This window comes from Kogia breviceps, chromosome 10 (genome assembly GCF_026419965.1).
Source record: "Kogia breviceps isolate mKogBre1 chromosome 10, mKogBre1 haplotype 1, whole genome shotgun sequence".
NCBI lineage: Eukaryota > Metazoa > Chordata > Mammalia > Artiodactyla > Physeteridae > Kogia > Kogia breviceps.
Genome location: NC_081319.1, coordinates 42,010,221 through 42,035,264, shown reverse-complemented (window position 1 = coordinate 42,035,264; position 25,044 = coordinate 42,010,221). Strand labels below are relative to the sequence as shown.

The window sequence follows — 25,044 nt, the reverse complement described above, 5'->3', positions numbered from 1 at the left end:
AACATTGCAACCCCTCCCACCTAATCCTACTCTGTTTCTTTTCCAAAGCAAGCACCACCTTGTAACATACTATATAATTTACTTATTTATTGATGTTTATTGTCCGTCACCCCTGCTGGAATGTAAAGTGAACATGAGGGCAGGAATCTGTCTGCTTTGTTCACTGATGTGCTCTAAGAACCTAGAAGAGTATCTAGCACATAGTAGGTGCTGGATAAATATCTGTGAATGAGTGACTGAATCTACTCAATGACCATAATGCAATCATGCAGCCACTGGTCACAACACTGGAGAAAAAGAATGATATGGGGAAACACTCATGCAATATTAAGTTTAAAAAGACTGTGAAATAAGATGTAGGATATTTGTTTATGTTGAAAAATTAGGTATATTAGTATAACCAAGACTGGAAGGCTATATCCAAAGTGGTTTGCTTATCTCTGTTTCCTGATTTTCTAGAAGGAAAATTTTCTTACAATAAGAAAATAAAGTTATTTTCAAAAAGGAAGAACACAGGACATACGGGTGAGGGAAGGATGAGTATAAAAGGACGGGGAAGTTTTTTGCGGTGATGGCACTGCTCTATATCTTCACTCTGGTCAATTTGCTTTTCTGGACCCAGGTTTCCTGTTTGGCAGACTTGGGAGTGGAGCTGGTTGGGTGCTGACGCCTGAGACTGTAAAGCCACTGGCAGAGCTCAATGTGGGGGCTGGCAGATGCCTGGTGATTACACTGTATTACTTGTCAAAATCCAAGCACTGTACACTACAAATGGAGACCTTTACTGTATATAAATGGAAGGGAGGGAGGAAGGGAAAGAAAGAAAAAGAAGCACAAACTTGAAAACCACCAGGGGTGCCAAGTCTGAGCCTCTGGGGTGCTTTCCAGCTGGGACACCAGAAGGCCAGGCCTCCTCTGGTGTTCCTCCTCCCCAAAAGTGACACCCTGGGAAGTCCAGCTTGGGGGCCCATCACTTACATCAGTTCTCCCGACTTCAGCAAGCAGATTTCAGCATCCTGCCCCACGGGCATGTCTTCAGTGTCCTCAGGGGTAAGAGAGTTGGACGTGGTGTCCCTGAAATGTCACAAACGAGAACACAGCCAAGTTAGCACACAGGGTCCCGCATCCTGAAGCCCATAGTCTTGGAGTCTGGTAGCCAACCTCAGAATGCACGGGGAACCCTTCAATCATGGAGGCCAGGACAGAGGCCCCACAGACTCTGTGGGTGGAGAGCCATGGGGGCCAGGTCCAGGCAGGCAGGATGGGGAGGGAAGACAACAGGGCTGCAGTGACTTCCCCAATGTCTTCCCGGTGGGCGTGGGATGGGTGACCACAGCACAAATGGACCACCCTCCTGTCCCACGCCAGTACAGCTACAGCCACGGGGTAAGTTTCCAGCACCACTGATGCTGCCTTTTCAGCGCCAGTCCCTGACTAGACGAGCCTGCTCTGGCCCATCGCTGGGGAACAAGGACAGGTACCCAGAGCTGATGAGGCAGGAAGCAGCATGGCCTGAGAAGGAGGTTGTGGGACAGAGACTCATACAAAGAGGGCAGATCCACGCCACATCTCCTCTTCCCTCACAACCCACTGTCTGCTGTGCGGAGAACCAGCTGTGGGAACTGCCTGGCAGTACAGAGGTGCCATGGTTCCCAAAGTGTGCTCTGTGGAACACCACTGCCAGGGGAGGGGAACCCTGCACTCTTTATTAGAAATTCATGGCATTCTTAAACAGTAAATTCAAAGCTCTGAGATGTCCTGCAGTAAAGACATCTATTAATTTTCTTTTAATATTTATTTTCCTTATTTTTTTGGCTGCGTCAGTTCTTAGTTGTGGCACACGGGATCTTCGTTGAGGCATGCGGGATCTTTCGTTACAGTGTGCGGGCTCTTTGCTCGTTGCAGCGTTCGGGGCTTCTCTCTAGTTGTGGCGTGGGGGTTTTCTCGCTCTAGTTGTGGCACATAGGCTCCAGGGTGCATGGGCTCTGTAGCTGTGGCGCACGGGCTCTCTAGTTGAGGCACGCGAGCTCAGTAGTTGTGGCACGCGGGATTAGTTGCCCCACGGCATGTGGGATCCTAGTTCCCTGACCAGGGATCAAACTCGAGGCCCCTGCATTGGAAGGCAGATTCTTTATCACTGGACCACCAGGGAAGTCCCAAGACATCTATTGAATTTTAACTCTAGCGCTCCCATGGAACATTTTTAACCCCTGCTGAGTTGCTGATCCTCAGAGCAGTGCCCACACTTCGCTGATGGGGACACAAAGGCCCAGGCAGGTCTTGAGAGGCAGGGCCAGAGTCAGACACCCTGACTCCAGCTCAGTGCTCATCTTGCTGGGTCCCACACCCAGTGCGGCCAATCGCTTATATGATGAGCTCAGGGATCTCAAACCCAACCAGCTTCAGTCCCCAATGCTGCCTGAGAAGAACCTAGGTCCAGGAAAGGGAAATGATTTGCTGCTTTGCCCCATGGGAAAGGGTTAATGAGGAAGATCTCCTGAGCAGCATGGCTTTTTCCCAAAATGCTGTGATAATCCCCTTCTCAACTGTCCTGGCAGGCTCTCCCCAGATGTTTCTGGGGTGAGGTCAATAGGCCCCAAAATGCCCTCACCCAGTTCTGCTCCCCCATCCCACCCCCTACACACACCCCTGGGCTCTCACCAGCCTGGCTCCCAGGCACATTCACTCAACCCCTGCGGCCCTGTGTGAACTTGCGTGAACTCAGAACTGCCCTACCCTCACCCTGCCTGCTGCTGAGCGGGTCCTAAGGCGGCGGCCCAGCACTGCACAGGACACGTGAGGCGGGCATGGGCCCTACCCCACAGATGCGCTCCACCTGAGGCAGGGACAGACAGCTGCGGCCGGACTGGAAGGAGGTCTCAGCACATACAGTAGCACACGCGAGGTCAGCGGCTGACAGCAAGCGTCCAGACCACGTGCTCAGATGGCCCTCCTCACCTACCCTCACACCCCCTCGGGCACCAAGTTCACGGCTGCCCCTAGAGTGGACCTACAACTTATGCTGGAAAACTGGTGTGCTTCTCTGACAGCGCTATCCGGGCTGCGGCCAGGTGTAATGCCTGGGGAGGGGCTCTACAGCTTTCCCAGGGAGTTAACAGACCCTGAATCCCAGAGCTCAGGTGAGCCTGGGACCTCACACCATCTCTGGAACACGAGAAATACAAGAGAGTACAGTGGGTGGCCACACCCTAATGGTCACAGAGCTTCTGCCTGGAGGTGGCGGCCATCGCCTCTGCTCAGAAATGGTTCTCACCACACTGCTCCTCACATTACACTGCCGGGTGGGTCCTGTGGCCAAACACGCCACAGCAGGGGCATGAGGCTCATCCTTCCACAGGGAGAGGCAGTAACGATGGGCAGAGATGCACAACCCGCCCATGGGGAGGGGCAGCAGATACCGTCCCCCAAAGTCTACGTCCTGTGTCTGAGGCCTGAGGCTCCTCACTCAGTCAGCAGGACGCTGGGAAGGTCCCGGGAGCACCCAGGTGTTCTTCATGCAGATGCGAAGATGGGTGGTTCAGAGTTGGCAAAATCCAGTGAGTCTCGCCTAAGCCTGTCCCGGATGCCACTCAACCCTGGGGGCAGGAATATCTGTGCAACATGCAGTGCACCTGCAGCAACCACGATGCACCAAGAGTTTGGGGTCAGTGACTGGTGGCGTCACCCCAGGGGCTGTGACAGACGCGGCACCTGCAGCTCGCTCCCACCCCCCATGCTCCTGAACCCCATACTCCTCCCCGCCACCCACGTGTCACAGCTCTGGTCACGCTGGGCTTTGCCTATCTGCTTTTGGGTCTTATCTCCGCCTGGTCCACATGCTCTTTGCAAGCAGGGGCTGTGGCTGGGCTTTCCCTGTCCCAAAGGACAGGTCACTGCCCTGTGCAGGAACCAAAGAATGTCTGTGCTACTTGCTAAGAAATATACGTGGGGGCGTAAATTGTTAGTGTGTAAATTCAGGATAAAAGGGCAGAGGTAATGCTGATGAAATCAAGAAAAGAATCAGCAACAGATCCTGAAGGAGGAAGACCCCGAGTCACACATGGAGTGGCAGACACTGGGTTAGCAGAGCCACACCTGGGGACAAACTGCAGCACCTTCACCTCGAACAGGATTTTCTCAGACACAAAGCAGACTGTTTGCTGCCAACTTACAAAGCCTCTCTGTCTGGAGGACAGCACTGCACAAGGGGAGGCCTCCGTCCTCTCTGGAAATCTCTGAGCTCGAGACTTGGCTTCATTCAGACAGCTAGACATCACGCCTGCTCGCTCCGCCATATGGCCCTGCTTCCCGGCCTCCCTCCTGTCTACTGCTGGAGTGCTGAGGCCGCTGGCTGTGACAAGCTGCTCAGGGCGCTGCTGCAAGGGGCTGGAGGTGGTGGCTGGCACGGGGGTCCTCAAGTGCCTGCTGCCACCAAGGGCAAGGCTTGTCACTCCTTTTTCTCCCCAGCCCAGCCCACCTCTGACCTCCTTCCTGTCCAACACCTCTTTCTCGTTCATCTTCCAATCACTGGCTTCCAGATTCCCCCACCCCCATCACAGAATGTCAGTGCAAGAAAAAGCTCACAGGACCATCCAGTCCAACCCCACTTGATGGCTAAGGAGGCAGGGCCAGGGGAGAGGAGACGGGCCCAAGGCCCCTCAGGCCTGCCTCGTTTCATTTGCTCTCATCCTTGTGCAAAGTGCAAGTACCATAAATGAGAAAGACAAATAACATATGATGAAACGAACTCTGAAAACTGTGGCTGGTTCTCTCAATATTCCCTCATTAAGAATAAAAGATGTCGGGAATTCCCTGGTGGTCCAATGGTTGGGACTCCGCATTCCCACTGCAAGGGGCACGGGTTTGATCCCTGGTTGGGGAACTAAGATCCCACAAGTGGTGGGGTGCAGCCAAATAAACCCTAAGATGTCCTAATCTTTTATTCCCCCTCCTCCTCCATCTCCCCACCTCTCTGACCATCACGACACAGACAACCCTATTACCATAGTAGGTCCTGCAATCCTTGCTAGTCCTGGCTGAGGCCCTGCATGGGGGAGCTTTGTGAGGTGGGAAGGGGAGATGGGTGGAGGTGGGAGTGTGCATGGGTGGGTGATGCAGTCTCCAAGGCAATGATTAGGGACACAGAGTTTCCTTTCAATGGCTTTTCAAACTGTGGGTCATGACCCATTCAGTCAGCTGTGAATTAATTTAGTAAGTCATGACGAATATTAAAAGAAATAGGAAAGAGAGGGCAGACAGCAGAAGCAAGAAGAACTACAATCCTGCAGCCTGTGGAACAACAACCACATTCACAGAAAGATAGACAAGATGAAAAGGCAGAGGGCTATGTACCAGATGAAGGAAGAAGATAAAACCCCAGAAAAACAACTAAATGAAGTGGAGATAGGCAACCTTCCAGAAAAAGAATTCAGAATAATGACAGTGAAGATGATCCAGGACCTTGGAAAAACAATGGAGGCAAAGATCGAGAAGATGCAAGACATGTTTAACAAAGACCTAGAAGAATTAAAGAACAAAGACCTAGAAGAATTAAAGAACAAACACCTAGAAGAATTAAAGACCAAACAAACAGAGATGAACAATACAATAACTGAAATGAAAACTACACTAGAAGGAATCAATACCAGTATAACTGAGGCAGAAGAACAGATAAGTGACCTGGAAGACAGAATGGTGGAATTCATTGCTGCAGAACAGAATAAAGAAAAAAGAATGAAAAGAAATGAAGACAGCCTAAGGGACCTCTGGGACAACATTAAACGCAACAACATTCGCATTATAGGGGTCCCAGAAGGAGAAGAGAGAGAGAAAGGACCCGAGAAAATATTTGAAGAGATTATAGTCGAAAACTTCCCTAACATGGGAAAGGAAACAGCCACCCAAGTCCAGGAAGCTCAGAGAGTCGCATACAGGATAAATCCAAGGAGAAACACGCCGAGTCACATAGTAATCAAACTGGCAAAAATTAAAGACAAAGAAAAATTATTGAAAGCAGCAAGGGAAAAGAGACAAATAACATACAAGGGAACTCCCATAAGGTTAACAGCTGATTTCTCAGCAGAAACTCTACAAGCCAGAAGGGAGTGGCATGATATACTTAAAGTGATGAAAGGGAAGAACCCTACAACCAAGATTACTCTAGCTGGAAAGGAACTCATTCAGATTCCATGGAGAAATCAAACGCTTTACAGACAAGCAAAAGCTAAGAGAATTCCGCACCACCAAACCAGCTCTACAACAAAGGCTAAAGGAACTTCTCTAAGTGGGAACCACAAGAGAAGAAAAGGATCTACAAAAACAAACCCAAATCAATTAAGAAAATGGTCATAGGAACAAACATATCGATAATTACGTTAAACGTGAATGGATTAAATGCTCCAACCAAAAAGACACAGGCTTGCTGAATGGACACAAAAACAAGACCCATATATATGCTGTCTACAAGAGACCCACTTCAGACCTAGGGACACATACAGACTGAAAGTGAGGGGATGGAAAAACATATTCCATGCAAAGGGAAATCACAAGAAAGCTGGAGTAGCAATACTCATATCAGAAAAAACAGACTTTCAAATAAAGAATGTTACAAGAGACAAGGAAGGACACTACATAATGATCAAGGGATCAATCCAAGAAGATATAACAATTATAAATATATATGCACCCAACATAGGAGCACCTCAATACATAAGGCACTGCTAACAGCTATAAAAGAGGAAATCGACAGTAACACAGTAATAGTGGGGGACTTTAACACCTCACTTACACCAATGGACAGATCATCCAAAATGAAAATACATAAGGAAACACAAGCTTTAAATGACACAATACACCAGATAGATTTAATTGATATTTACAGGACATTCCATCCAAAAACAGCAGATTACACTTTCTTCTCAAGTGCACATGGAACATTCTCCAGGATAGATCACATCTTGGGTCACAAATCAAGCCTCAGTAAATTTAAGAAAACTGAAATCATATCAGGCATCTTTTCTGACCACAATGCTAAGAGATTAGAAATGAATTACACGGCAGAAAACGTAAAAAGCACAAACACATGGAGGCTAAACAATACGTTACTAAATAACCAAGAGATCACTGAAGAAATAAAAAAATACCTAGAGACAAATTACAATGAAAACATGACTATCCAAAACCTATGGGATACAGCAAAAGCAGTTCTAAGCAGAAGTTTATAGCTATACAAGCCTACCTCAAGAAACAAGAAAAATCTCAAATAAACAATCTAACCTTACACCTAAAGGAACTAGACAAAGAAGAACAAACAAAACCCAAAGTTACCAGAAGGAAAGAAATCATAAAGATCAGAGCAGAAATAAATGAAATAGAAACAAAGAAAACAATAGCAAAGATCAATAAAAGTAAAAGCTGGTTGTTTGAGAAAAACCAAACCGATAAACCATTAGCCAGACTCATCAAGAAAAAGAGGGAGGGCTTCCCTGGTGGCACAGTGGTTGAGAATCCGCCTGCCGATGCAGGGAACATGGGTTCGTGCCCCGGTCTGGGAAGATCCCACATACCGCGGAGCGGCTGGGTCCGTGAGCCCTGGCCGCTGAGCCTGTGCGTCCGGAGCCTGTGCTCTGCAACGGGAGAGGCCACAAGAGTGAGAGGCCCGTGTACCGCAAAAAAAAAGAAAAAGAGGGAGAGGACTCAAATCAATAAAATTAGAAATGAAAAAGAAGTTACAACAGACACCGCAGAAATACAAATCATCCTAAGAGACTACTACAGCAACTCTATGACAATAAAATGGACAACCTGGAAGAAATGGACAAATTCTTAGAAAGGTTATAACCTTCCAAGATAGAACCAGGAAGAAAAAGAAAATATGAACAGACCAATCATAGTAATGAAATTGAAACTGTGATTAACAATCTTCTACCAAACAAAAGTTCAGGACCAGATGGCTTCACAGGTGAATTCTACCAAACATTTAGAGAAGAGCTAACACCCATCCTTCTCAAACTCTTCCAAAAAATTGCAGAGGAAGGAACACTCCCAAACTCATTCTATGAGGCCACCATCACCCTGATACCAAAACCAAACAAAGATACTACAAAAAAAAAGAAAATTACAGACCAATATCATTGATGAATATAGATGCAAAACTCCTCAACAAAATATTAGTAAACAGAATCCAACCACACATTAAAAGGATCATACACCATGATCAAGTGGGACTTATCCCAGGGATGCAAGGATTCTTCAATATACACAAATCAATTGATGTAATACACCGTATTAACAAATTGAAGAATAAAACCCATATGATCTGGCTTCCCTGGTGGCACAGTGGTTAAGAGTCCACCTGCCGATGCAGGGAACATGGGTTTGTGCCCTGGTCCGGGAAGATCCCACATGCCGCAGAGCGGCTGGGCCCGTGAGCCATGGACACTGAGCCTGCGTGTCCAGAGCCTGTGCTCCACAATGGGAGAGGCCACAACAGTGAGAGGCCTGCGTACCGAAAAAAAAAATAAAATAAAATAAAAAAAATAAAAACCATATGATCATCTCAATAGATGCAGAAAAAGCTTTTGACAAAATTCAACACCCATTTATGATAAAAACTCTCCAGAAAGTGGGCATAGAGGGAACCTACCTCAACATAATAAAGGCCATATATGACAAACCCACAGCAAACATCATTCTCAATGGTGAAAAACTGAAAGCATTTCCTCTAAGATCAGGAACAAGACAAGGATGTCCATTCTCACCACTATTATTCAACACAGTTTTGTAAGTCCTAGCCATGGCAATCAGAGAAGAAAAAGAAATAAAAGGAATACAAATTGGAAAAGAAGAAGTAAAACTGTCACTGGTTGCAGATGACATGATACTATACATATAGAATCCTAAAAATGCTACCAGAAAACTACTAGAACTAATCAATGAATTTGGTAAAGTTGCAGGATACAAAATTAATGCACAGAAATCTCTTGAATTCTTATACACTAATGATGAAAAATCTGAAAGAGAAATTAAGGAAACACTCCCGTTTACCACTGCAACAAAAAGAATAAAATACCCAGGAATAAACCTACCTAGGGAGACAAAAGACCTGTATGCAGAAAACTATAAGACACTGATGAAAGAAATTAAAGATGATACCAACAGATGGAGAGATATACCACGTTCTTGGATTGGAAGAATCAATATTATGAAAATAACTATACTACCCAAAGCAATCTACAGATTCAATGCAATCCCTATCAAATTACCAATGGCATTTTTTACAGAACTAGAACAAAAAATTTTTAAATTTGTATGGAGACACAAAAGACCCCAAATAGCCAAAGCAGTCTTGAGGGAAAAAAACGGAGAGGGAGGAATGAGACTTCCTGACTTCAGGCTATACTACAAAGCTACACTAATCAAGACAATATGGTACTGACACAAAAAGAGAAACATAGATCAATGGAACAAGATAGAAAGCCCAGAGATAAACCCATGCACCTATGGGCAACTAATCTATGAAAAAGGAGGCAAGGATATACAATGGAGAAAAGACAGTCTCTTCAATAAGTGGTGCTGGGAAAACTGGACAGCTACATGGAAAAGAATGAAATTAGAACCATCCCTAACACCATACACAAAAATCAACTCAAAATGGATTTGAGACCTAAATGTAAGACCGGACACTATAAAACTGTTAGAGAAAAACATAGGAAGAACACTCTTTGACATAAATCACAGCAAGATCTCTTTTGATCCACCTCCTGGAGTAATGGAAATAAAAACAAAAATAAACAAATGGGACCTAATGAAACTTCAAAGCTTTTGCACAGCAAAGGAAACCATAAACAAGACAAAAAGACAACCCTCAGAATGGGAGAAAATATTTGCAAATGAATCAACAGACAAAGGATTAATCTCCAAAATATATAAACAGCTCATGCAGCTCAATATTAAAGAAACAAACAACCCAATCCAAAAATGGGCAGAAGACCCAAATAGACATTTCTCTAAAGAAGACATACAGATGGCCAAGAAGCACATGAAAAGCTGCTCAACATCACTAATTATTAGAGAAATGCAAATCAAAACTACAATGAGGTATCATCACCTCACACCAGGCAGAATGGGCATCATCAGGAAATCTACAAACAATAAATGCTGGAGAGGGTGTGGAGAAAAGGGAACCCTCTTGCACTGTTGGTGGGAATGTAAATTGATACAGCCACTATGGAGAACAGTATGGAGGCTCCTTAAAAAACTAAAAATAGAATTACCATATGATCCAGCAATCCCACTACTGGGCATATACCCAGAGAAAACCATAATTCAACACATGCACCCAATGTTCATTGCAGCACTATTTACAATAGCCAGGTCTTGGAAGCAACCTGAATGCCCATTGACAGACGAATGGATAAAGAAGTTGTAGTCCATATATACAATGGAATATTACTCAGCCATAAAAAGGAACGAAATTGGGTCATCTGCTGAGACGTGGATGGATCTAGAGACTGTCATATAGAGTGAAGTAAGTCAGAAAGAGAAAAACAAACATCGTATATTAACGCATGTACGTGGAACCTAGAAAAATGGTACAGATGAACCAGTTTGCAGGGCAGAAGTTGAGACACAGATGTAGAGAACAAACGTATGGACACCAAGGGGGGAAAGCCGCGGGGGGGTGGGGATGGTGGTGTGATGAATTGGGCGATTGCGATTGACATGTATACACTGATGTGTGTAAAATTGATGACTAATAAGAACCTGCTGTATAAAAAAAATAAAATTAAATTAAAAAATTTAAAGAAAACAAAAAAACTAATACTAAACTTTCTTTGGGTTATTTGTATGGAAAATATGTTAATATAAATGTTTTAGACATTACATGAAATTCCTAAAAATCTTATATGTTCTAGTATAATGTTATAAGTCATAATTCTAGTTATTATTTTAAAATGTGTGTCTCAGAAATAACTAAATTTCCCTGTCAACTGCATTAGTATGAACTTTCATCAAATCTTTAACCGTGGTCATTTTTAAGTCTTTTGTCATTTACAGACAGTTCTGGGTGTGCTCTGATGCTTTTGCAAAAATGTTCCTATAAAAGGGTAAAAAAGGGCTTCCCTGGTGGCGCAGTGGTTGAGAATCCGCCTGCCGATGCAGGGGTCACGGGTTCGTGCCCTGGTCCGGGAAGATCCCACATGCCGCGGAGCAACTAAGCCCGTGAGCCATGGCCGCTAGGCCTGCGCATCCGGAGCCTGTGCTCCGCAACGGGAGAGGCCACAGCAGTGAGAGGCCCGCATACCGCAAAAAAAAAAAAAAAGAAAAAGAAATAGGATATAATAGAAAATATGAATGCGTTTTTGCATTATATTGCGTGTGGTAAGGATAAGCACTGTTTTATGAGGCTCTTGTTTGACTCTGTCTATACACATACACACCTGGGTAGCCATGTAAATTTCTGACTGTGGGATGCAGTAGAAAATGTTCAAGCAACTCTGTTGGAAGATGTCAAAGGATTTTAAAGTTTGAGAATGACAAGGAACAAAGATAAGGCCACTAGGGGTCACCCTATCTCCTTCTGTTGCCATTGAGGTGTTTCCCTCAGAAAAGATGCAAGACAAACTCACTACCCAAAAGTGACCTTCCTCCTCCCCTTGCTCTGGCCATGGGAGCCTACTGCTAGCTACGGTGGCCTCTCGTGGCTGATGGCACGTCATCCCTTCCTGTCCATCTGAATTTCTGTCCCTGAGCCTGTGGTTGGTCGAGCTGAACTGTCGTAAGGCACGTATATCTGTCAACTTGCTCCACCCTATCAGGGTGGTCATCTTGGCAACACCTGACATATTTGGCCTGGGCCCCTGTCATGCACACAGCCAAGGTGGTCCTCTGTCCCAAACGTCCCCAAGGACATGACCAAGGCTTGCTCCACTTTGGAACCAAGTAAGAATAAAGTGGTGACCACAGGCAAGGACGCTGAGGAAGTCCCCAGCAACGCAGTCCAGGGGTCCACGCCTGCCTGGACTAGGGGTCACAGGTGAGGTCCCTCCAGCTTGCTCTCTGCAGCTGTAATATATACAGTATTCTCCTGTCACAAATCAAAATGCCTTAGCCTCTTTTTTCTTTAACTTCAATTCTGCCAGTTGCCCAGGGAGCAGATTCTCTGGCTGTTCAGGTTGGCTGAGGAAGGAATGGAGCCCAGAGAGCCTCATGGCCTGAGTGTCCTGCTGACAGCCTTCCCCAGAGGGCTCCATCCACCCCTCCGCCTTGCTAAGCCAGCATGGTTGGAGTGTTGCTCTGCCTGTTACACGGGGTCTCCTGTGAACTGGAGAAGTCTTTGGTTTACAACTGCCCTGTTCAATACAGTACCACTGGCCTCACGTGGCTGCTTAAATTCAAATTCATCAGAATTAAAACAAACCTAAAAGCTTGGCTCTGTGGTTGCACTAGCCACACTTCGAGTGCCTAACAGCCACAGGAGTTAGTGCCCGCTGTGTTGGATGCACAGACACAGGACACGCCTGTCATCTCAGAAGGCTCTACTGAACAGCTCGGGTTTGGAAGGAGAGGCTGAGCCACACGGTGGGCCACGTTCACTGTGCGGCTTGAGCGCATCTTTCTATTTTACTATTAAATTCCTAGTAGTTTTTCTTTTAGTCATTGTTTTCCTTTTTTGCCTAAAAATCAAGTGAAGGAGACCACTTCTGGTGTTGATTTCTGATTACTTGGTAACTATGGGCTGACCAAAACACGCAGACCCACATGCCCGTCCTGACACCTGACCTGCCGCCTGCTGCCCTCTGGTTAGGCTGCTTTTCTGAGCGTTTTTCCAACTCGTCCTCCACAGCCGCCGCCACCCACCACCGCCTGGCAGTTACTCCTCTACCAGCAGCAACTGCCTCGTCCCTGTGTCCTGAACTGCCGTCCTATGCAGGGCCCTGGCTCCAGAATGTCAGGTGTTCAGAAAAAGGAAGCAAGTCAGCACAGTCTGACTTCTGAGAATCTGCGGGGGGCACGGCTGCCACAGACCTTTTCCTCTCCCTCAATTCTGTTTCGGAAATGTTTACATATTCTGGGAAAAACCCAAGACATACGGTTGGGTACTTGCCCTTAAGAAGTTCAGAGTTTTGTTTCAAAGGTAAGCAATAAGCACTACAAATTGGAAGACAACAGAAGGCACTTTGTAAAGTGCTTGAAGTAAAATTCTGGCCCCCAAATTGTGAGGGGCTCTCATCCTCTGATTTAGTTGCAAGTTTTCCATCGGAGAACTTTCCATTGGAGAATGGTTATGACGAGTACGGTCACGCTCTCTCTAAGATACACATCACCCCTCCTTCCCAAGCATGTCTGTGGTCATGGAGGGCACCAGGCAGAGGCCTGTTCTTCCCCACGGAGGGTAAGCGATTGCTGAGAGGGACGAGCATGGCTGAGCCAGTGTGTCTGACAAGGTTCAGCCCCTTCTAACGTCACCCTGTGAACTGGTCCTAAGTGATAACGGTTCGTTTGTCTCTGGGAAAAACTCATCTCTCAAAGCTTAAAGATTCCAAGATGTCAGGCTGGCTCACTGTGAAGGAATGTCTTGTCTCAGAAGATTTCTTTCAGGAAGATGGTGCTTTGACCTTCACTGTTTGGTTCAGCCTGTTCTCTGTTGATTCTAGCCTGGACAAGCAGGGCGGTGAGCCCTGTCTGAGTGGTGTGGGTTTAGGAAGAAGGGCTGTGTCTGGCCCTCTAGCAGACCCATCATCTAGAAGCCGTCTGGCAATGACGGAGACCTGGGTTTGTATCCTGGAAGTGGCAGTTATTAGCTGTGAGTCCGTGGGGCTGTTCTTTGGCTACAGTCCTCTGTATTCTCATCTATAAAATGGTGTAATACCTACTTGCAGGACTGGTATGAGAATCAGGCTTGTCAAATATACTGGAGCTGCAGGCACACAGGGAACCCAGGCCACAGCATCGACTTTGCATTGGTCCAGACCCAAACCGCCCAACAGAGACACACGACTAGTGAATGAAATAATTTTAGGGTACAAATGCCACCAGCTTCACTGGACTACCGGACACTGCATATTGCTCCCCTTCAGTTTACAAATTAAAACCCTCTTGGATCCTGGCAAAAGAGTAAGACCCCAGCCAGGTTGCAGGGGGCGTGCAGCATCAGAGCCACTGCTTCGTCTCTTTGACCCCCAAATTACATGGGTGCAGGCTGGTCATGTGGATTATGATCTGCAAGACGGGGAAGGGCTGGGTCTCTTATAATCACCAACCGAGGGCTCTTAAAATTACTCAACGGAAACACGGACCACATCAGAGAGGCAGAGGCCCAACCTGGCTGCTGTGAGCAACCTCATCTCAGGAACAAACTGAGAGAGCATCTCTACTGGTGAGTCATTGGTCTTCTTCTTTAGAGTTAAAAGAGGGGCTAACTCCAGGTTGTTGGGATTCTCAGAGTCCTGCCTGCAGCACGGTACGGTGTCAAACGCCCAGGCTTTCAAGCTCAGCTGCCCTTGGCTCAAACTCCATCTCTGCTATTTGCTGCCATGAGGGTCCGAGGAGAGGATTATGACTTCACCTGGTTCTGTAAGATGATGCTTGTAAGATGATGCTGATAGTAATGCCATAGTTAGACCCTCCCCAGGAGATAAGGAGAGTCTAGTCACTGGGTATGTTCATTGACTACTCTCTTCTTCTGTTTTTCTTTTCCATTTTGTAAGACAAGCTGTTATCTTAGATTATGGTTTACTTTCTTTTCTCCATATATGTCAATATACAACTGTAGCAACTTCAGAAAATACAGAAAAATATAAAGGAGGAATGGAAGTAAGTCACCCCTAATTCTACCAGCCAGGGATGAACTGCTGATAAAATCTGATCATTTTCCTATGCTTTAAAAAATATAGTCAAAACCTTATAGATTATCACAGATTTGTAAACAAAGTCTATAGACTATGGGGCAGAAGGATTTAAAGGGTTCAGGACCCGGAGCTGCAGGCATGTTTGCACATTATTACTGAGGGAAAAGAGCTACAGCTTTAATAAGACTCTAATCAAAGGGGTTTATGATCAAAGAACGCTGAGAATCATGATCAATTCTACATTTACTTTGTGATCTACTCGTTGTAACAGTAACAGCCAATATTATATTGCATTTTTGGGGGGCGGGGAGGGATAAATTGGGAGATTGGGATTGGCATATACACACTACTATATGTAAAAATAGATAACCAATAAGAACCTGCTGTATAGCACAGGGAACTCTTCAGTACTCTGCAATGAGCTACATGGGAAAAGAATCGGAAAAAATAGTGGAGAGGGTCTACCCTGGTGGCGCAGTGGTTGAGAGTCCGCCTGCCAATGCAGGGGACACGGGTTCGTGCCCCGGTCTGGGAGGATCCCACATGCCGCCGAGCGGCTGGGCCCGTGAGCCATGGCCACTGAGCCTGCGCGTCCGGAGCCTGTGCTCCGCAACGGGAGAGGCCACAACAGTGAGAGGTCCGCCTAGCACAAAAAAAAAAAAAAAAAAAAAAGAAAAGAAAAAAAAGTGGAGTTATATATATATATATATCAGTTATATATATATAACTGATTCACTTTGCTGTATACCTGAAACTAACACAACGTTGTCAATCAACTATACTCCAATAAAAATTTTTTTAATGTACTGCATTTTCCAAAATCATTAAAGGTGCTTCCTAGACATTTCAGTCATATTCTGTTTTATGCCTAAATTATACTTTGCTTATTTATTTATTATCAGACACTTACTATTTCCAAAGTTGTATATATTACTTTCTTTTTAATTTTCACAAATCAACTTAGGACTTTGGTTAGAGAAAATAAAGAAATAAATGGTTTTAATATTTCTAGAAGGGAAAGTAATTTTTAATACTCCATCTGCACAGAACTGTGCAGTCCCAATCTGTTAAACACTGTTTAGTTTACCAATTATTACAAATGAATTTGCATGGGTCATCTGAAGAAACTGCAATGCCAGCCTAAGGATGCAGCAACAGCCTTAGTAGTAGGAGAATTATTAATTAATTTATCTATTTATTTATATTTGGCTCTCTTCCTTGCTGCGTGGGCTTTCTGTAGTTGTGGCAAGCGGGTGCTACTCTTTGTTGTGGTGTGGGCTTCTCATTGCTTGCGGTGGCTTCTCTTGTTGCAGAGCACGGCCTCTAGGGCACGCGGGCTTCAGAAGTTGTGGCACGTGGGCTCAGTAGTTGTGGCTCACAGGCTTTAGAGCACAGGCTCAGTAGTTGTGGCACACAGGCTTAGCTGCTCTGCGGCATGTGGGATCTTCCTGGACCAGGGATCAAACCCACGTCCCCTGTATTGGCAGGAGGATTCTTAACCACTGCACCACCAGGGAAGTCCCAGGAGAATTTCTTTTAAAGGCCAAGAGTAAGTCAAACAATAATGGAGGTCTGACATTACTTTCAATGTCAATATTCTAAATGATGAAGAATATATTTTTGTCCCCATGTGAAGCAGTAACACACACACAGCATCGTCTGACCCACTTAACCTAGCAGCCCAGAGCTGGTGGGGCACAATGCCTATGGGTTGGCCTTTCACTCTTAGAGATCCAACATTTTGTGGTCCAGGAGGAGGGACTTTTCAGTGAGTAGTCTCAGCCCAAAGACAAGGTCCTTCCTTGGAGAGAAAGGGTGCTTGAAGCCCATGAAATACCAAGGTGGCAGCAGGGCTGACATCCCTTCCTGTCAGGACCCAGCATCAGGAAGAGAAAAGTCTCCGAGGAGACCAGAAAGGAGAGATCATCTCTCCTTTTATGCCCTGTCTGGCCGGTTGATATTCTGACTTTGCTAAACCAAATGCCTCTCTTCTTAAACATTTCCTTGAGGTGCCAGTGGGATATGGCACCGCTCACTGGAAGAGTCCCTGCGTACTGAGTACCTGCAGGACAGTGGCAGGGACTGACCCGGCCCTCCAAGGCCGATGCTGCCGCAGTTGCCCCCACTCCCACACCACAGATTATATCACCCGTGTCTGGTCCATGGTCCCCAGCAGGGTCACAGGGCCCAGAGAAGGGTCAGAGGAAGTGATAACCTTGAAGGGCTGGGACCACCAGGCAAGAGAGACAGCTATTTGGTCTTTGCCATAAGTAGCCCCACTGCAAGGCTGGCCACCAGCCCTGCTGCGGTAGCCCACCCACCTGACGTCCCATTTCAATCAGCTCTTCCGTGTGTTAAAGGAGACCCTCAGCCCTACACTGCTGGTTATAAAAGCTAAAGCAATGTTCCCTTCTGGGGGAATCTACCTTGTAAGAGATTCCTGAAGATCAAAGAGGCCCTGAGGGTGGAATGTCATACACTGTGAGAGATGATGAAGGGGAAAGCTGGGGTTGGGCGTGATGAAAACCGCCCAGTTCCCTGGTCAGAAAGCCGCTCGGCCAAAGCACTGGGCAGCCTGGGCTCTTCCCTGCCCTGGCTCCCCATCACGGCAAGACGAGGCGGGATGGATGGCCCACCTAGGCAGAAAGGACCAAACACCTCTTGGTCTCCAGGAGCCTCCCTGATGGTGGACCCCCTGAAAGGGGGGGCATTGCCTTAGCTTTCACAATTCGTAGTCCAGGGGTCAACTTAACAGAAGACGGGGCACAGGCTGGGTGGGCACCTTCTCCGAGGCATGGGCAGATGAATACAGCCCTCCCCACTGAAGAGCAGCGCAGCTCTCCCAAAAGGACACAGTCCCCATTTCACCACGTGGTGACCTTTGCTTCCAAGGTCATCGAGCACAGGATTTCATGGAATGTGGGTGGGGTCAGTTACGTGTTGTCTCTCAGATGGGTGAGATCTTGAGAACTTTAGGGCCAGGGAAGGGTTCCTCATCCTGTCTGAGCAGTTTCCCCTCAGAACTGGTTGTCCCCAGTATACTGGGCTGCTACTGAGCCGAACAGTGGGTAGGTTTAGGAGGTGACTATCTGCCCCCTAACTGTGGGCAATGGGAAGACAGGAGGGATCACCCTGAGCCCCGAATATATATAATTCCTGTGGTTTGACTCCCAGGGGTCCATCAGAACAGACACCATGGCCGAGTATGACTACGGAGACCTCGGGTTCTTCAACGCTTCCAATGACAGCAGCCAGGGGCATGAACACTTCCTGCAGTTCAGCAAGTTCTTCCTGCCCTGCATGTATGTGGTGGTGTTCATCTGTGGCCTGGTGGGGAACTCCCTGGTGCTGGTCATATACATCTTCTACCAGAAGCTGAAGAGCCTGACGGACGTGTTCCTAATGAACCTGCCCTTGGCTGACCTGGTGTTCGTCTGTACTCTGCCCTTCTGGGCCTATGCAGGCATCCACGAGTGGGTCTTTGGCAACGTCATGTGCAAAACCCTGCTGGGCATCTACACCTTGAACTTCTACACGTCCATGCTCATCCTCACCTGCATCACCGTGGACCGCTTCATTGCAGTGGTTCAGGCCACCAAGGCCTATAACCAGCAGGCCAAGTGGATGGCCTGGGGTAAGGCCATCTGCTTGTCCATCTGGGTAGTTTCCCTGCTGGTTTCCCTGCCGCAGATCATCTACGGCAACGTCCTTTACTTTGACAAGCCTGTCTGCGGCTATCACAACGAGGAGATTTCCACCATGGTTCTGGCCACCCAGATGACACTGGGGTTCTTCCTGCCACTGCTTGCCATGACCGTCTGCTACTCAGTCATAATCAAGACACTGCTTCAGGCCCGAGGCTTCCAGAAGCACAAGTCTCTGAAGATCATCTTCCTGGTGGTGGCGGTGTTCCTGCTGACCCAGACGCCCTTCAACCTGGTGAAGCTCATCCGCAGCACGAGCTGGGAGTACCACACCATGACTAGCTTTCACTATGCCATCACAGTGACAGAGGCCATCGCCTACCTGCGTGCCTGCCTTAATCCTGTGCTCTATGCCTTCGTTGGCCTGAAGTTTCGGAAGAACTTCTGGAAACTTGTGAAAGACGCTGGCTGCCTCCCTTACCTGGGTGACTCAAGCCAATGGAAGTGTTCAGAGGACACTTCCAGGACTGCTTCAGCCTCTCGCAACATGGAGGCGACCAGCATGTTCCAGCTGTAGGCCTTGCTGGGCTTGGAGAGGCTGCTCAGGAAGTCACAGGAGCATGGCTGTGTCCTCTAAGGCTTTGTGTATAGCAGGAGCATTCTCAAGGAGAATCAAATGGTGCAGCTGGGGTGGGATGCTTCTTCTCAGGCATGCGCAGACTGTGCTCTCTTCTTTTACACCCAGGCCTAAAGCTCAAAGGGGAGTCTGAAAGCTGCCAGAGCTTTCCTTCCTCTATCCCGAGAATACTGACACCAGGGAATGACATATGATTCTCAAGACCCCAGCTTCTCCTTCAGTGGGAATGGGAATGGGACTAAGGGCTGAAGAGGGGGACCTGCCCAACAAAGGTCCTGATGGCAGGTGACACTCTGGGCTCCCAAGTTCAGAAGATTCTTCTGCTGACTGGGAAGCAGGGGAGATTAAAGCAGCCATGAAAACCAGTGCTGACACTGTCACTCAGACCTCCATCACCAGGCACCCAACAGAAATGAGCTCAGGTTCTGCCACGCCTTGTGTGGTTGGTTTTATATAGATAGGTGCTTTTAATCCTGGAAGGGCTAGCACCAGGGAATATGAATAGGCCAAAGCAAATTAGGGTCGGCTGAGAATTCCAGTGGGCCACAGAATGCTAGAAAAATGTGCAAAGCTCAGTTTAAGACTATCATGAGTCTAAGCAGCACCTCTGAAATGGATCTTTGGTGGGTTTGCTCATTTAAAACCTGAATTTATCCAATGCCTCACACACACACAAATCATATATAAATGTATATATAATACACACACACACATCTCAAACAGCATGATTTTCATGACTGAGAAATAAAACTTTTTAAAAGTCTCCAAACTACTTTTATCCTTAGGCACATTCCACCTTACTGTGGTATTCCTGAATATACCAAAAGTGATCACTTGTGGGCTCAGAGAACAGGAAATAAGTTAAAACTGTCAACTTCCAGGGCACTGCTCTATCAATACACCGATGATATCAACTGTGGATTCAACCTCCTGCCCAGAATAAGAGGTACATTTGTTACCTCTGGGATGTGGTCACAGAATGAGGCAGAGTTTTAAATGTCAGTCACTTGTTTGTGCATGTTTATCAGATCCCAGCAACTTGCTCAACAGGCTTAAAGTGGCCTTTTGGGCTCACATGTCACAAAATCACTCACTGAAATATGGAGAACCTGTTGACAACAGCTAAGAAGAGTGCTCAGGGAGGTGGGCCAGAAAGGGCCGAACAGTGAGGTTTCGCAGCATGGACAGACCCAAGTCACGAGCGGGTAAGACCAGCTGGTAATCTCTTAATCACTTCCGCTTTGGTGAAACATGGACCATAACAGTACCACCTCTCAGGGCAGTCGTGCGAGGACTGGAGAGGGTGCACACAAACACTTAGCACGGTTTGCATTTATGGGAGGAAGGGCCCTCAAAATGGTGGTAGTTGTTATTCTCTCAAGAACCAGCCACACAAAACGTTAGCCGCCTGCCTTTCTCTGTGGACTGGCGGGGCATGGGAGGGTCAGCTTCATGCCTTCCAGAGGTGCACGGCACAGTCCAGCTGCGCACAGGCCAGCCTTGCAGGGCCCAGAGGGCCACCGACGGTTTCATACACATGCCTAAACACACCCAAGGGGAGAGCGGCTTTACTGTGCTCAGGCCGCATGGACTACCCAGTGCTCCTCAAACACCAAATCCTGCCCTTTTCCTGGTGACAAGGCTGACTGTCAACTTGTTTACGTTGGCTTCAGAGGGGGAGTTTTGGTCACCCTATTCTGTGCTGTCACCTTAATGTCGAGTACTTCTGGTAGAGGGGCCACAGGCCCCTGGCCTCCCCAACAATGTCCCAGAACAAGAGGCAGAGGCCCTAACTGGGAAGGAACGAGTGAAGAGTCAGGGAGCCAGGGGACCTGCGGCCTCTCCATGTGTCCCCACGGAGGAAAGCAGTGTGGTGGGATGGGAAAAGCAGGGCTCTGGGGTGACTCAGACACTGCCCGGGAGAGAGCTCCACATCTGTCCATCCCGGGACAAGCTATGTAGCCTCCTCAAGCCCGTTTCACCATCCACACCCCGAGCTGACGACAGCCCTGGTTCCAGGAGCGCTGTGAGGCACAGACAGTGCACTCCAAGCCACGCTGGGGGCTGCTGGTCACGGCAACAGAGGGGCGGCTGCTGGGACCGCCGGGTTCTCCCCAAACGGTGCCTGCCTGGCTGAGTCAAGGGAGACCAGGCACCCATCAGGCCGTGCCCCATCCCAGGCCTATTATATGCCCTCTCTCCAGGCTCCTTGCAAAAAGGTTTTGCACTGGCCCTTCCACAGCTTAGGAGACCCTGCCTTCCTGTCCTGAGGAAAACACAGCAGCTGGATCTTCTTTCACCTTCTCTGCCTCCCCAGTCACTCGTTGGCCCTACTCTCTGGGCCCTCACCTGCTCACACTTGGGAGTAGAGATCTTTTTCCCAAACCCCTCCTGGGTACACACCATTACGGGCAACAGACATGGGCACAGCCCAAACAAGGCCTTCACTCTCGACTTCACTCATCCACAAGACAGCCCCATGGAGCACAAGCTCAGACCCGCCCTTCTCCCCTTGGCTCTCCCCTCTGCTCCCACGCACCAGTGCTTGACGTAAGCAGCCTGGGGTGTGGGGGAAACTGGTGGGAGGGGGTCAGGCTGGGTGTGGACCCTGGGTGAGTCCAGTTGGCCTCACGTGCAGCCTCAGGGTCTCCTCCCCCACCAGGTCCCTGCACTTGCAGGCCGGGGGTGGGGCAGTTAGAGGCCATGACGGCCACACTGTCTGAGATGTGGTGAACACAGGGTGGACCTGATTCCAGGGGCTACCTGCAGCCAGAAGCCCGGGATTCTCAGTGAGCATTCTGGACTGAGGAAATGGTACTGCAGGAGAGAAAAAACAGAAGGTGCCCGTACTGGAGGAGTGGAGGCGGAGCAAAGAGCATAGGGCCCAGGAGTGGCTGGGGCGCTGGCTCTAGCCTCGTTCTCTCAGGGCAGCACCCCTTCCACAGGCCCTGTCCTTTGTGGTGCACGGCAACTCCCAATGCCATTTGGTAGGATGCCTGGTACTATCATCCCTGTTTTCCAGATGAGGAAACTAGTTCAGAGACATTACTACCTGCCAAAGCTCACACAGCAGAGCTAGGGCTGGAACCCCGGTGAATAACCCCTTTCTCTTCCCCCAAATGTTGGCTGAGACGGCCCGGGGTACCTGACAACTCTGTACTTGTCTGAAGGTGGAGATGCTAGGTTATAACCTTAACCGTTATCACCATATCCTGTTCTCGGTTTGAGATACCAGGTATCGTATCTCCTGGTTGGTGATAAACCTGCCACAGATCCCCGAAGCACTCTGACCATAGAGCACCTGTTCTAAAGGAAGTTCTGGCAAAGATGCTCTGTGGGTCAGGGACAGTCTCTGTGCGTGAGTTTGAGCTCAGTATCATCTGGGCATCTGGCGGGATTTTCGTTGGCAAACACAACTGAGCTACGAGGTGTAAGGAACCAGGGCCCGTCGCAGTAGACACCACAGTGTGACCCTTGACCTCACAGCTCAGGGAAAACATCACCAAAACCATGCAATTCCATGGAAGGCTTTCCACATCATTTCTATCTGATCCTCCTAACAACCCTAGAGGTGCCGTCCCTGTCTCTTCTGCACGAGGGAGGGAACTGAGTTCGGGGGCTGTGGTGCTCAAAGCCAGGGAACCTGGAGGCAGCAGACCAGGAGTGTCTGACTCTGGACCTCAAGCTCTTCATGAGCATGGTCTGCTTGAGAAGGGAGGCCGGGCCTGGAGGAGGGAATGGCTGCTGGAAGCAGAGCAGAGGCCAAGGGACCCAAGGCCAGGCCTGTTGCTGGAGAACAGTTTCTTTCCTCCTCTGTCTGCCTCAGTCCTGAGAAGAGCTGGGCACCTGGTCAGGGAGACGGCTGAGGGTGGGCCTGGGTCACTGTTGGGAGGGGTGTGCACACCTGCAGGGTTCTGGAGAATATCGCCCCTCCACCTGAGGTGGGCTGTGCTCCTGAGCCACGTGCAGGGGCCTCTGGGAGGCTGCTTAGGGATCTGCGGAATCCTGCCAGGTCTCCCGAGAGCCTGGATTCTGGGACCTGTTCCTGTCCTATCACGGCCAGGAGGGCCAAGGCAGACAACTGTGTTTGTCCTAAGAATGTGTGTGTGTGTGTGTGGGGGGGGGAGTGGACAAAGAGGCAGGGAAGGTTGGCAGGTGTTTGATGTGAAGATAGGTAAACAGGACCAGGAGAAGGGCTGTACTCTTCAAAATGAATCTCGGGCCTGTGGACTGGAGGGAGGGGCTCTGGGCACAAAGCTTAGTGCTGACACTTACAGCCCCCTGACCCGGAGCAAGTTAGCTGGCCTCCTGAGCTTCAGTACCTTGACCTGTAAAATGGGGACCATAATCCGTACTCTTTGAAGGGTTGGGCAGGGACTAAGTGAGGTCACGTGCAAAAGCTGCTACACAGGGAAAGTGCTTGACAGACATTGCCTCCAGGCAGCCTCCTTCCCCCCACATCAGGGCTCTTTCACAGCCTTTAACCCCTCCTGGACCACTTCTTCCTTTGGACTTGCTGATTTCTTTCTCTCAGTGTCTTGGCAGGGATGCATACACAAACCCAGTCTCTATACCAACCCCTCATTCCCCCACCCCACCAAACCCGTCTGAGTTTCTCAGACTCCTGGTGGTTTTGATTGGTCCTAAGCTTAGGAAGAAGAAGAACATAAGAAAAAGCCACCAGAGACACAGGGGTCTGTCTCTGGCTAACTCAAAGGAAGGTGTGAGACAAGGCAGGCCCTGAACTGACTTGGAGGGCTGGCCCTTCACCCAAACAGATGATGCATGGGGACTGCAGGTCCATCCATTAGCCCTGGATCTCCCCTGGAGGCCGCAGGCCAGCAGGCTAGCAGTTTCCTTTCCTTGGACCGCTTCCTGATTTCCCACGACCAAAACACACTTATTCGTCAGCGGTCAGAAGACCTTCTGCTTTTGTTCCTACTGAGAAAGGGGAGGAAGAGGGAGCTGCAGGAGGCACCTTCTCATGCAGGTGACACAGCCCAAGGTCATCCTCCCGGGCCCTGAGCTTCTGGTCCTGCTCCCCGGACCCCTTACCCACCTACCCACCTGGCCAGCAGTTGAGGCACAGTCAGTGAAGAGTTGCCAGGTGACGACGGCATGAGTATGGCTTAGTGCAAATGCAACAGAACGTGCCCTGGGGACCACTGAACCATGGGGGTTGGGGAGAATGCTGCAGGCTCATGCAGCCAGGAAAGGCTTCAGAAGGAAAAGAAAGGGCCCATGGTCACAGTGAGCAGAGGCTTTCTTGGGTTGGGTGATGGGGCTGGCTTTATCCATGAGGCAAGGTCAGTCACCCTCAAGCAAGAGAACAGAAGAGTATGGAGACATACACTTGAGCCTAAAATCTCCTGCGCTGAGAACCTTCCGAAGATTAAGTGCATCTCCTCCCATGCAGCAGAAATCCTGAATGATAAATCTGACAGCCCTTCCTCTGAACTCTGGGCAGGAATAGAGGAACAGAGATCTCAATTCAAGTCGGCAAGAGCATCACAAAACTCCCTAACTGGATGGAAAGTGAGTCAACGAACATCTGGACACAGAAGCCATGTCAATTCTCCCTTGAACTTCTAAACAGGCAGTGCTTTGCTGCAGGAACCGCAGTTAAGCCAGACTCCAGGGGCCAAGAAACACCAAGCCAGGATGCCATGTAGGGGAACTTGACTTTTCCCAAGGGTCCCCTGGCTTAAACTCTTGACACTTTAATACAATGGCACTTTGTGCAGTTACTTCATATATTTAGAAATTAGCCATTGCAGAATTCTCCTCACAGGTCTTGTTGGAAAAGAGCTGGCCCAGGGCTTCCCTGGTGGCGCAGTGGTTGAGAGTCCGCCTGCCGATGCCAGGGACACGGGTTCGTGCCCCAGTCTGGGAAGATCCCACATGCCGCGGA

General features: G+C 48.5%; 2 protein-coding genes across 7 annotated transcripts in view; one reads left to right on the top strand and one right to left on the bottom strand.

The window, feature by feature from the left end:
• The window catches only part of FYCO1 (FYVE and coiled-coil domain autophagy adaptor 1), an 86,656-nt gene that overhangs the window by 15,754 nt on the left and 45,858 nt on the right, over positions 1 to 25,044 (bottom strand). For all 6 annotated transcript variants that reach the window (XM_067044471.1, XM_067044472.1, XM_067044475.1 and 3 more), the window contains one exon: positions 979 to 1,074. In XM_067044471.1, the coding sequence (XP_066900572.1) occupies positions 979 to 1,074 (96 nt within the window). The remainder of the gene's footprint in view (positions 1 to 978; positions 1,075 to 25,044) is intronic.
• Positions 13,900 to 19,899, top strand: CXCR6 (C-X-C motif chemokine receptor 6). Its single transcript, XM_059076691.2, has 2 exons — positions 13,900 to 14,380; positions 18,027 to 19,899. The coding sequence occupies exon 2, from the start codon at positions 18,048 to 18,050 to the stop codon at positions 19,071 to 19,073; it is 1,026 nt and encodes a 341-aa protein (XP_058932674.1). The 5' UTR covers positions 13,900 to 14,380; positions 18,027 to 18,047; the 3' UTR covers positions 19,074 to 19,899.

Excerpts from the sequence above, each read along its gene's own strand:
- CXCR6 (XM_059076691.2), top strand. The coding sequence starts at position 18,048 with ATGGCCGAGTATGACTACGGAGACCTCGGGTTCTTCAACGCTTCCAAT.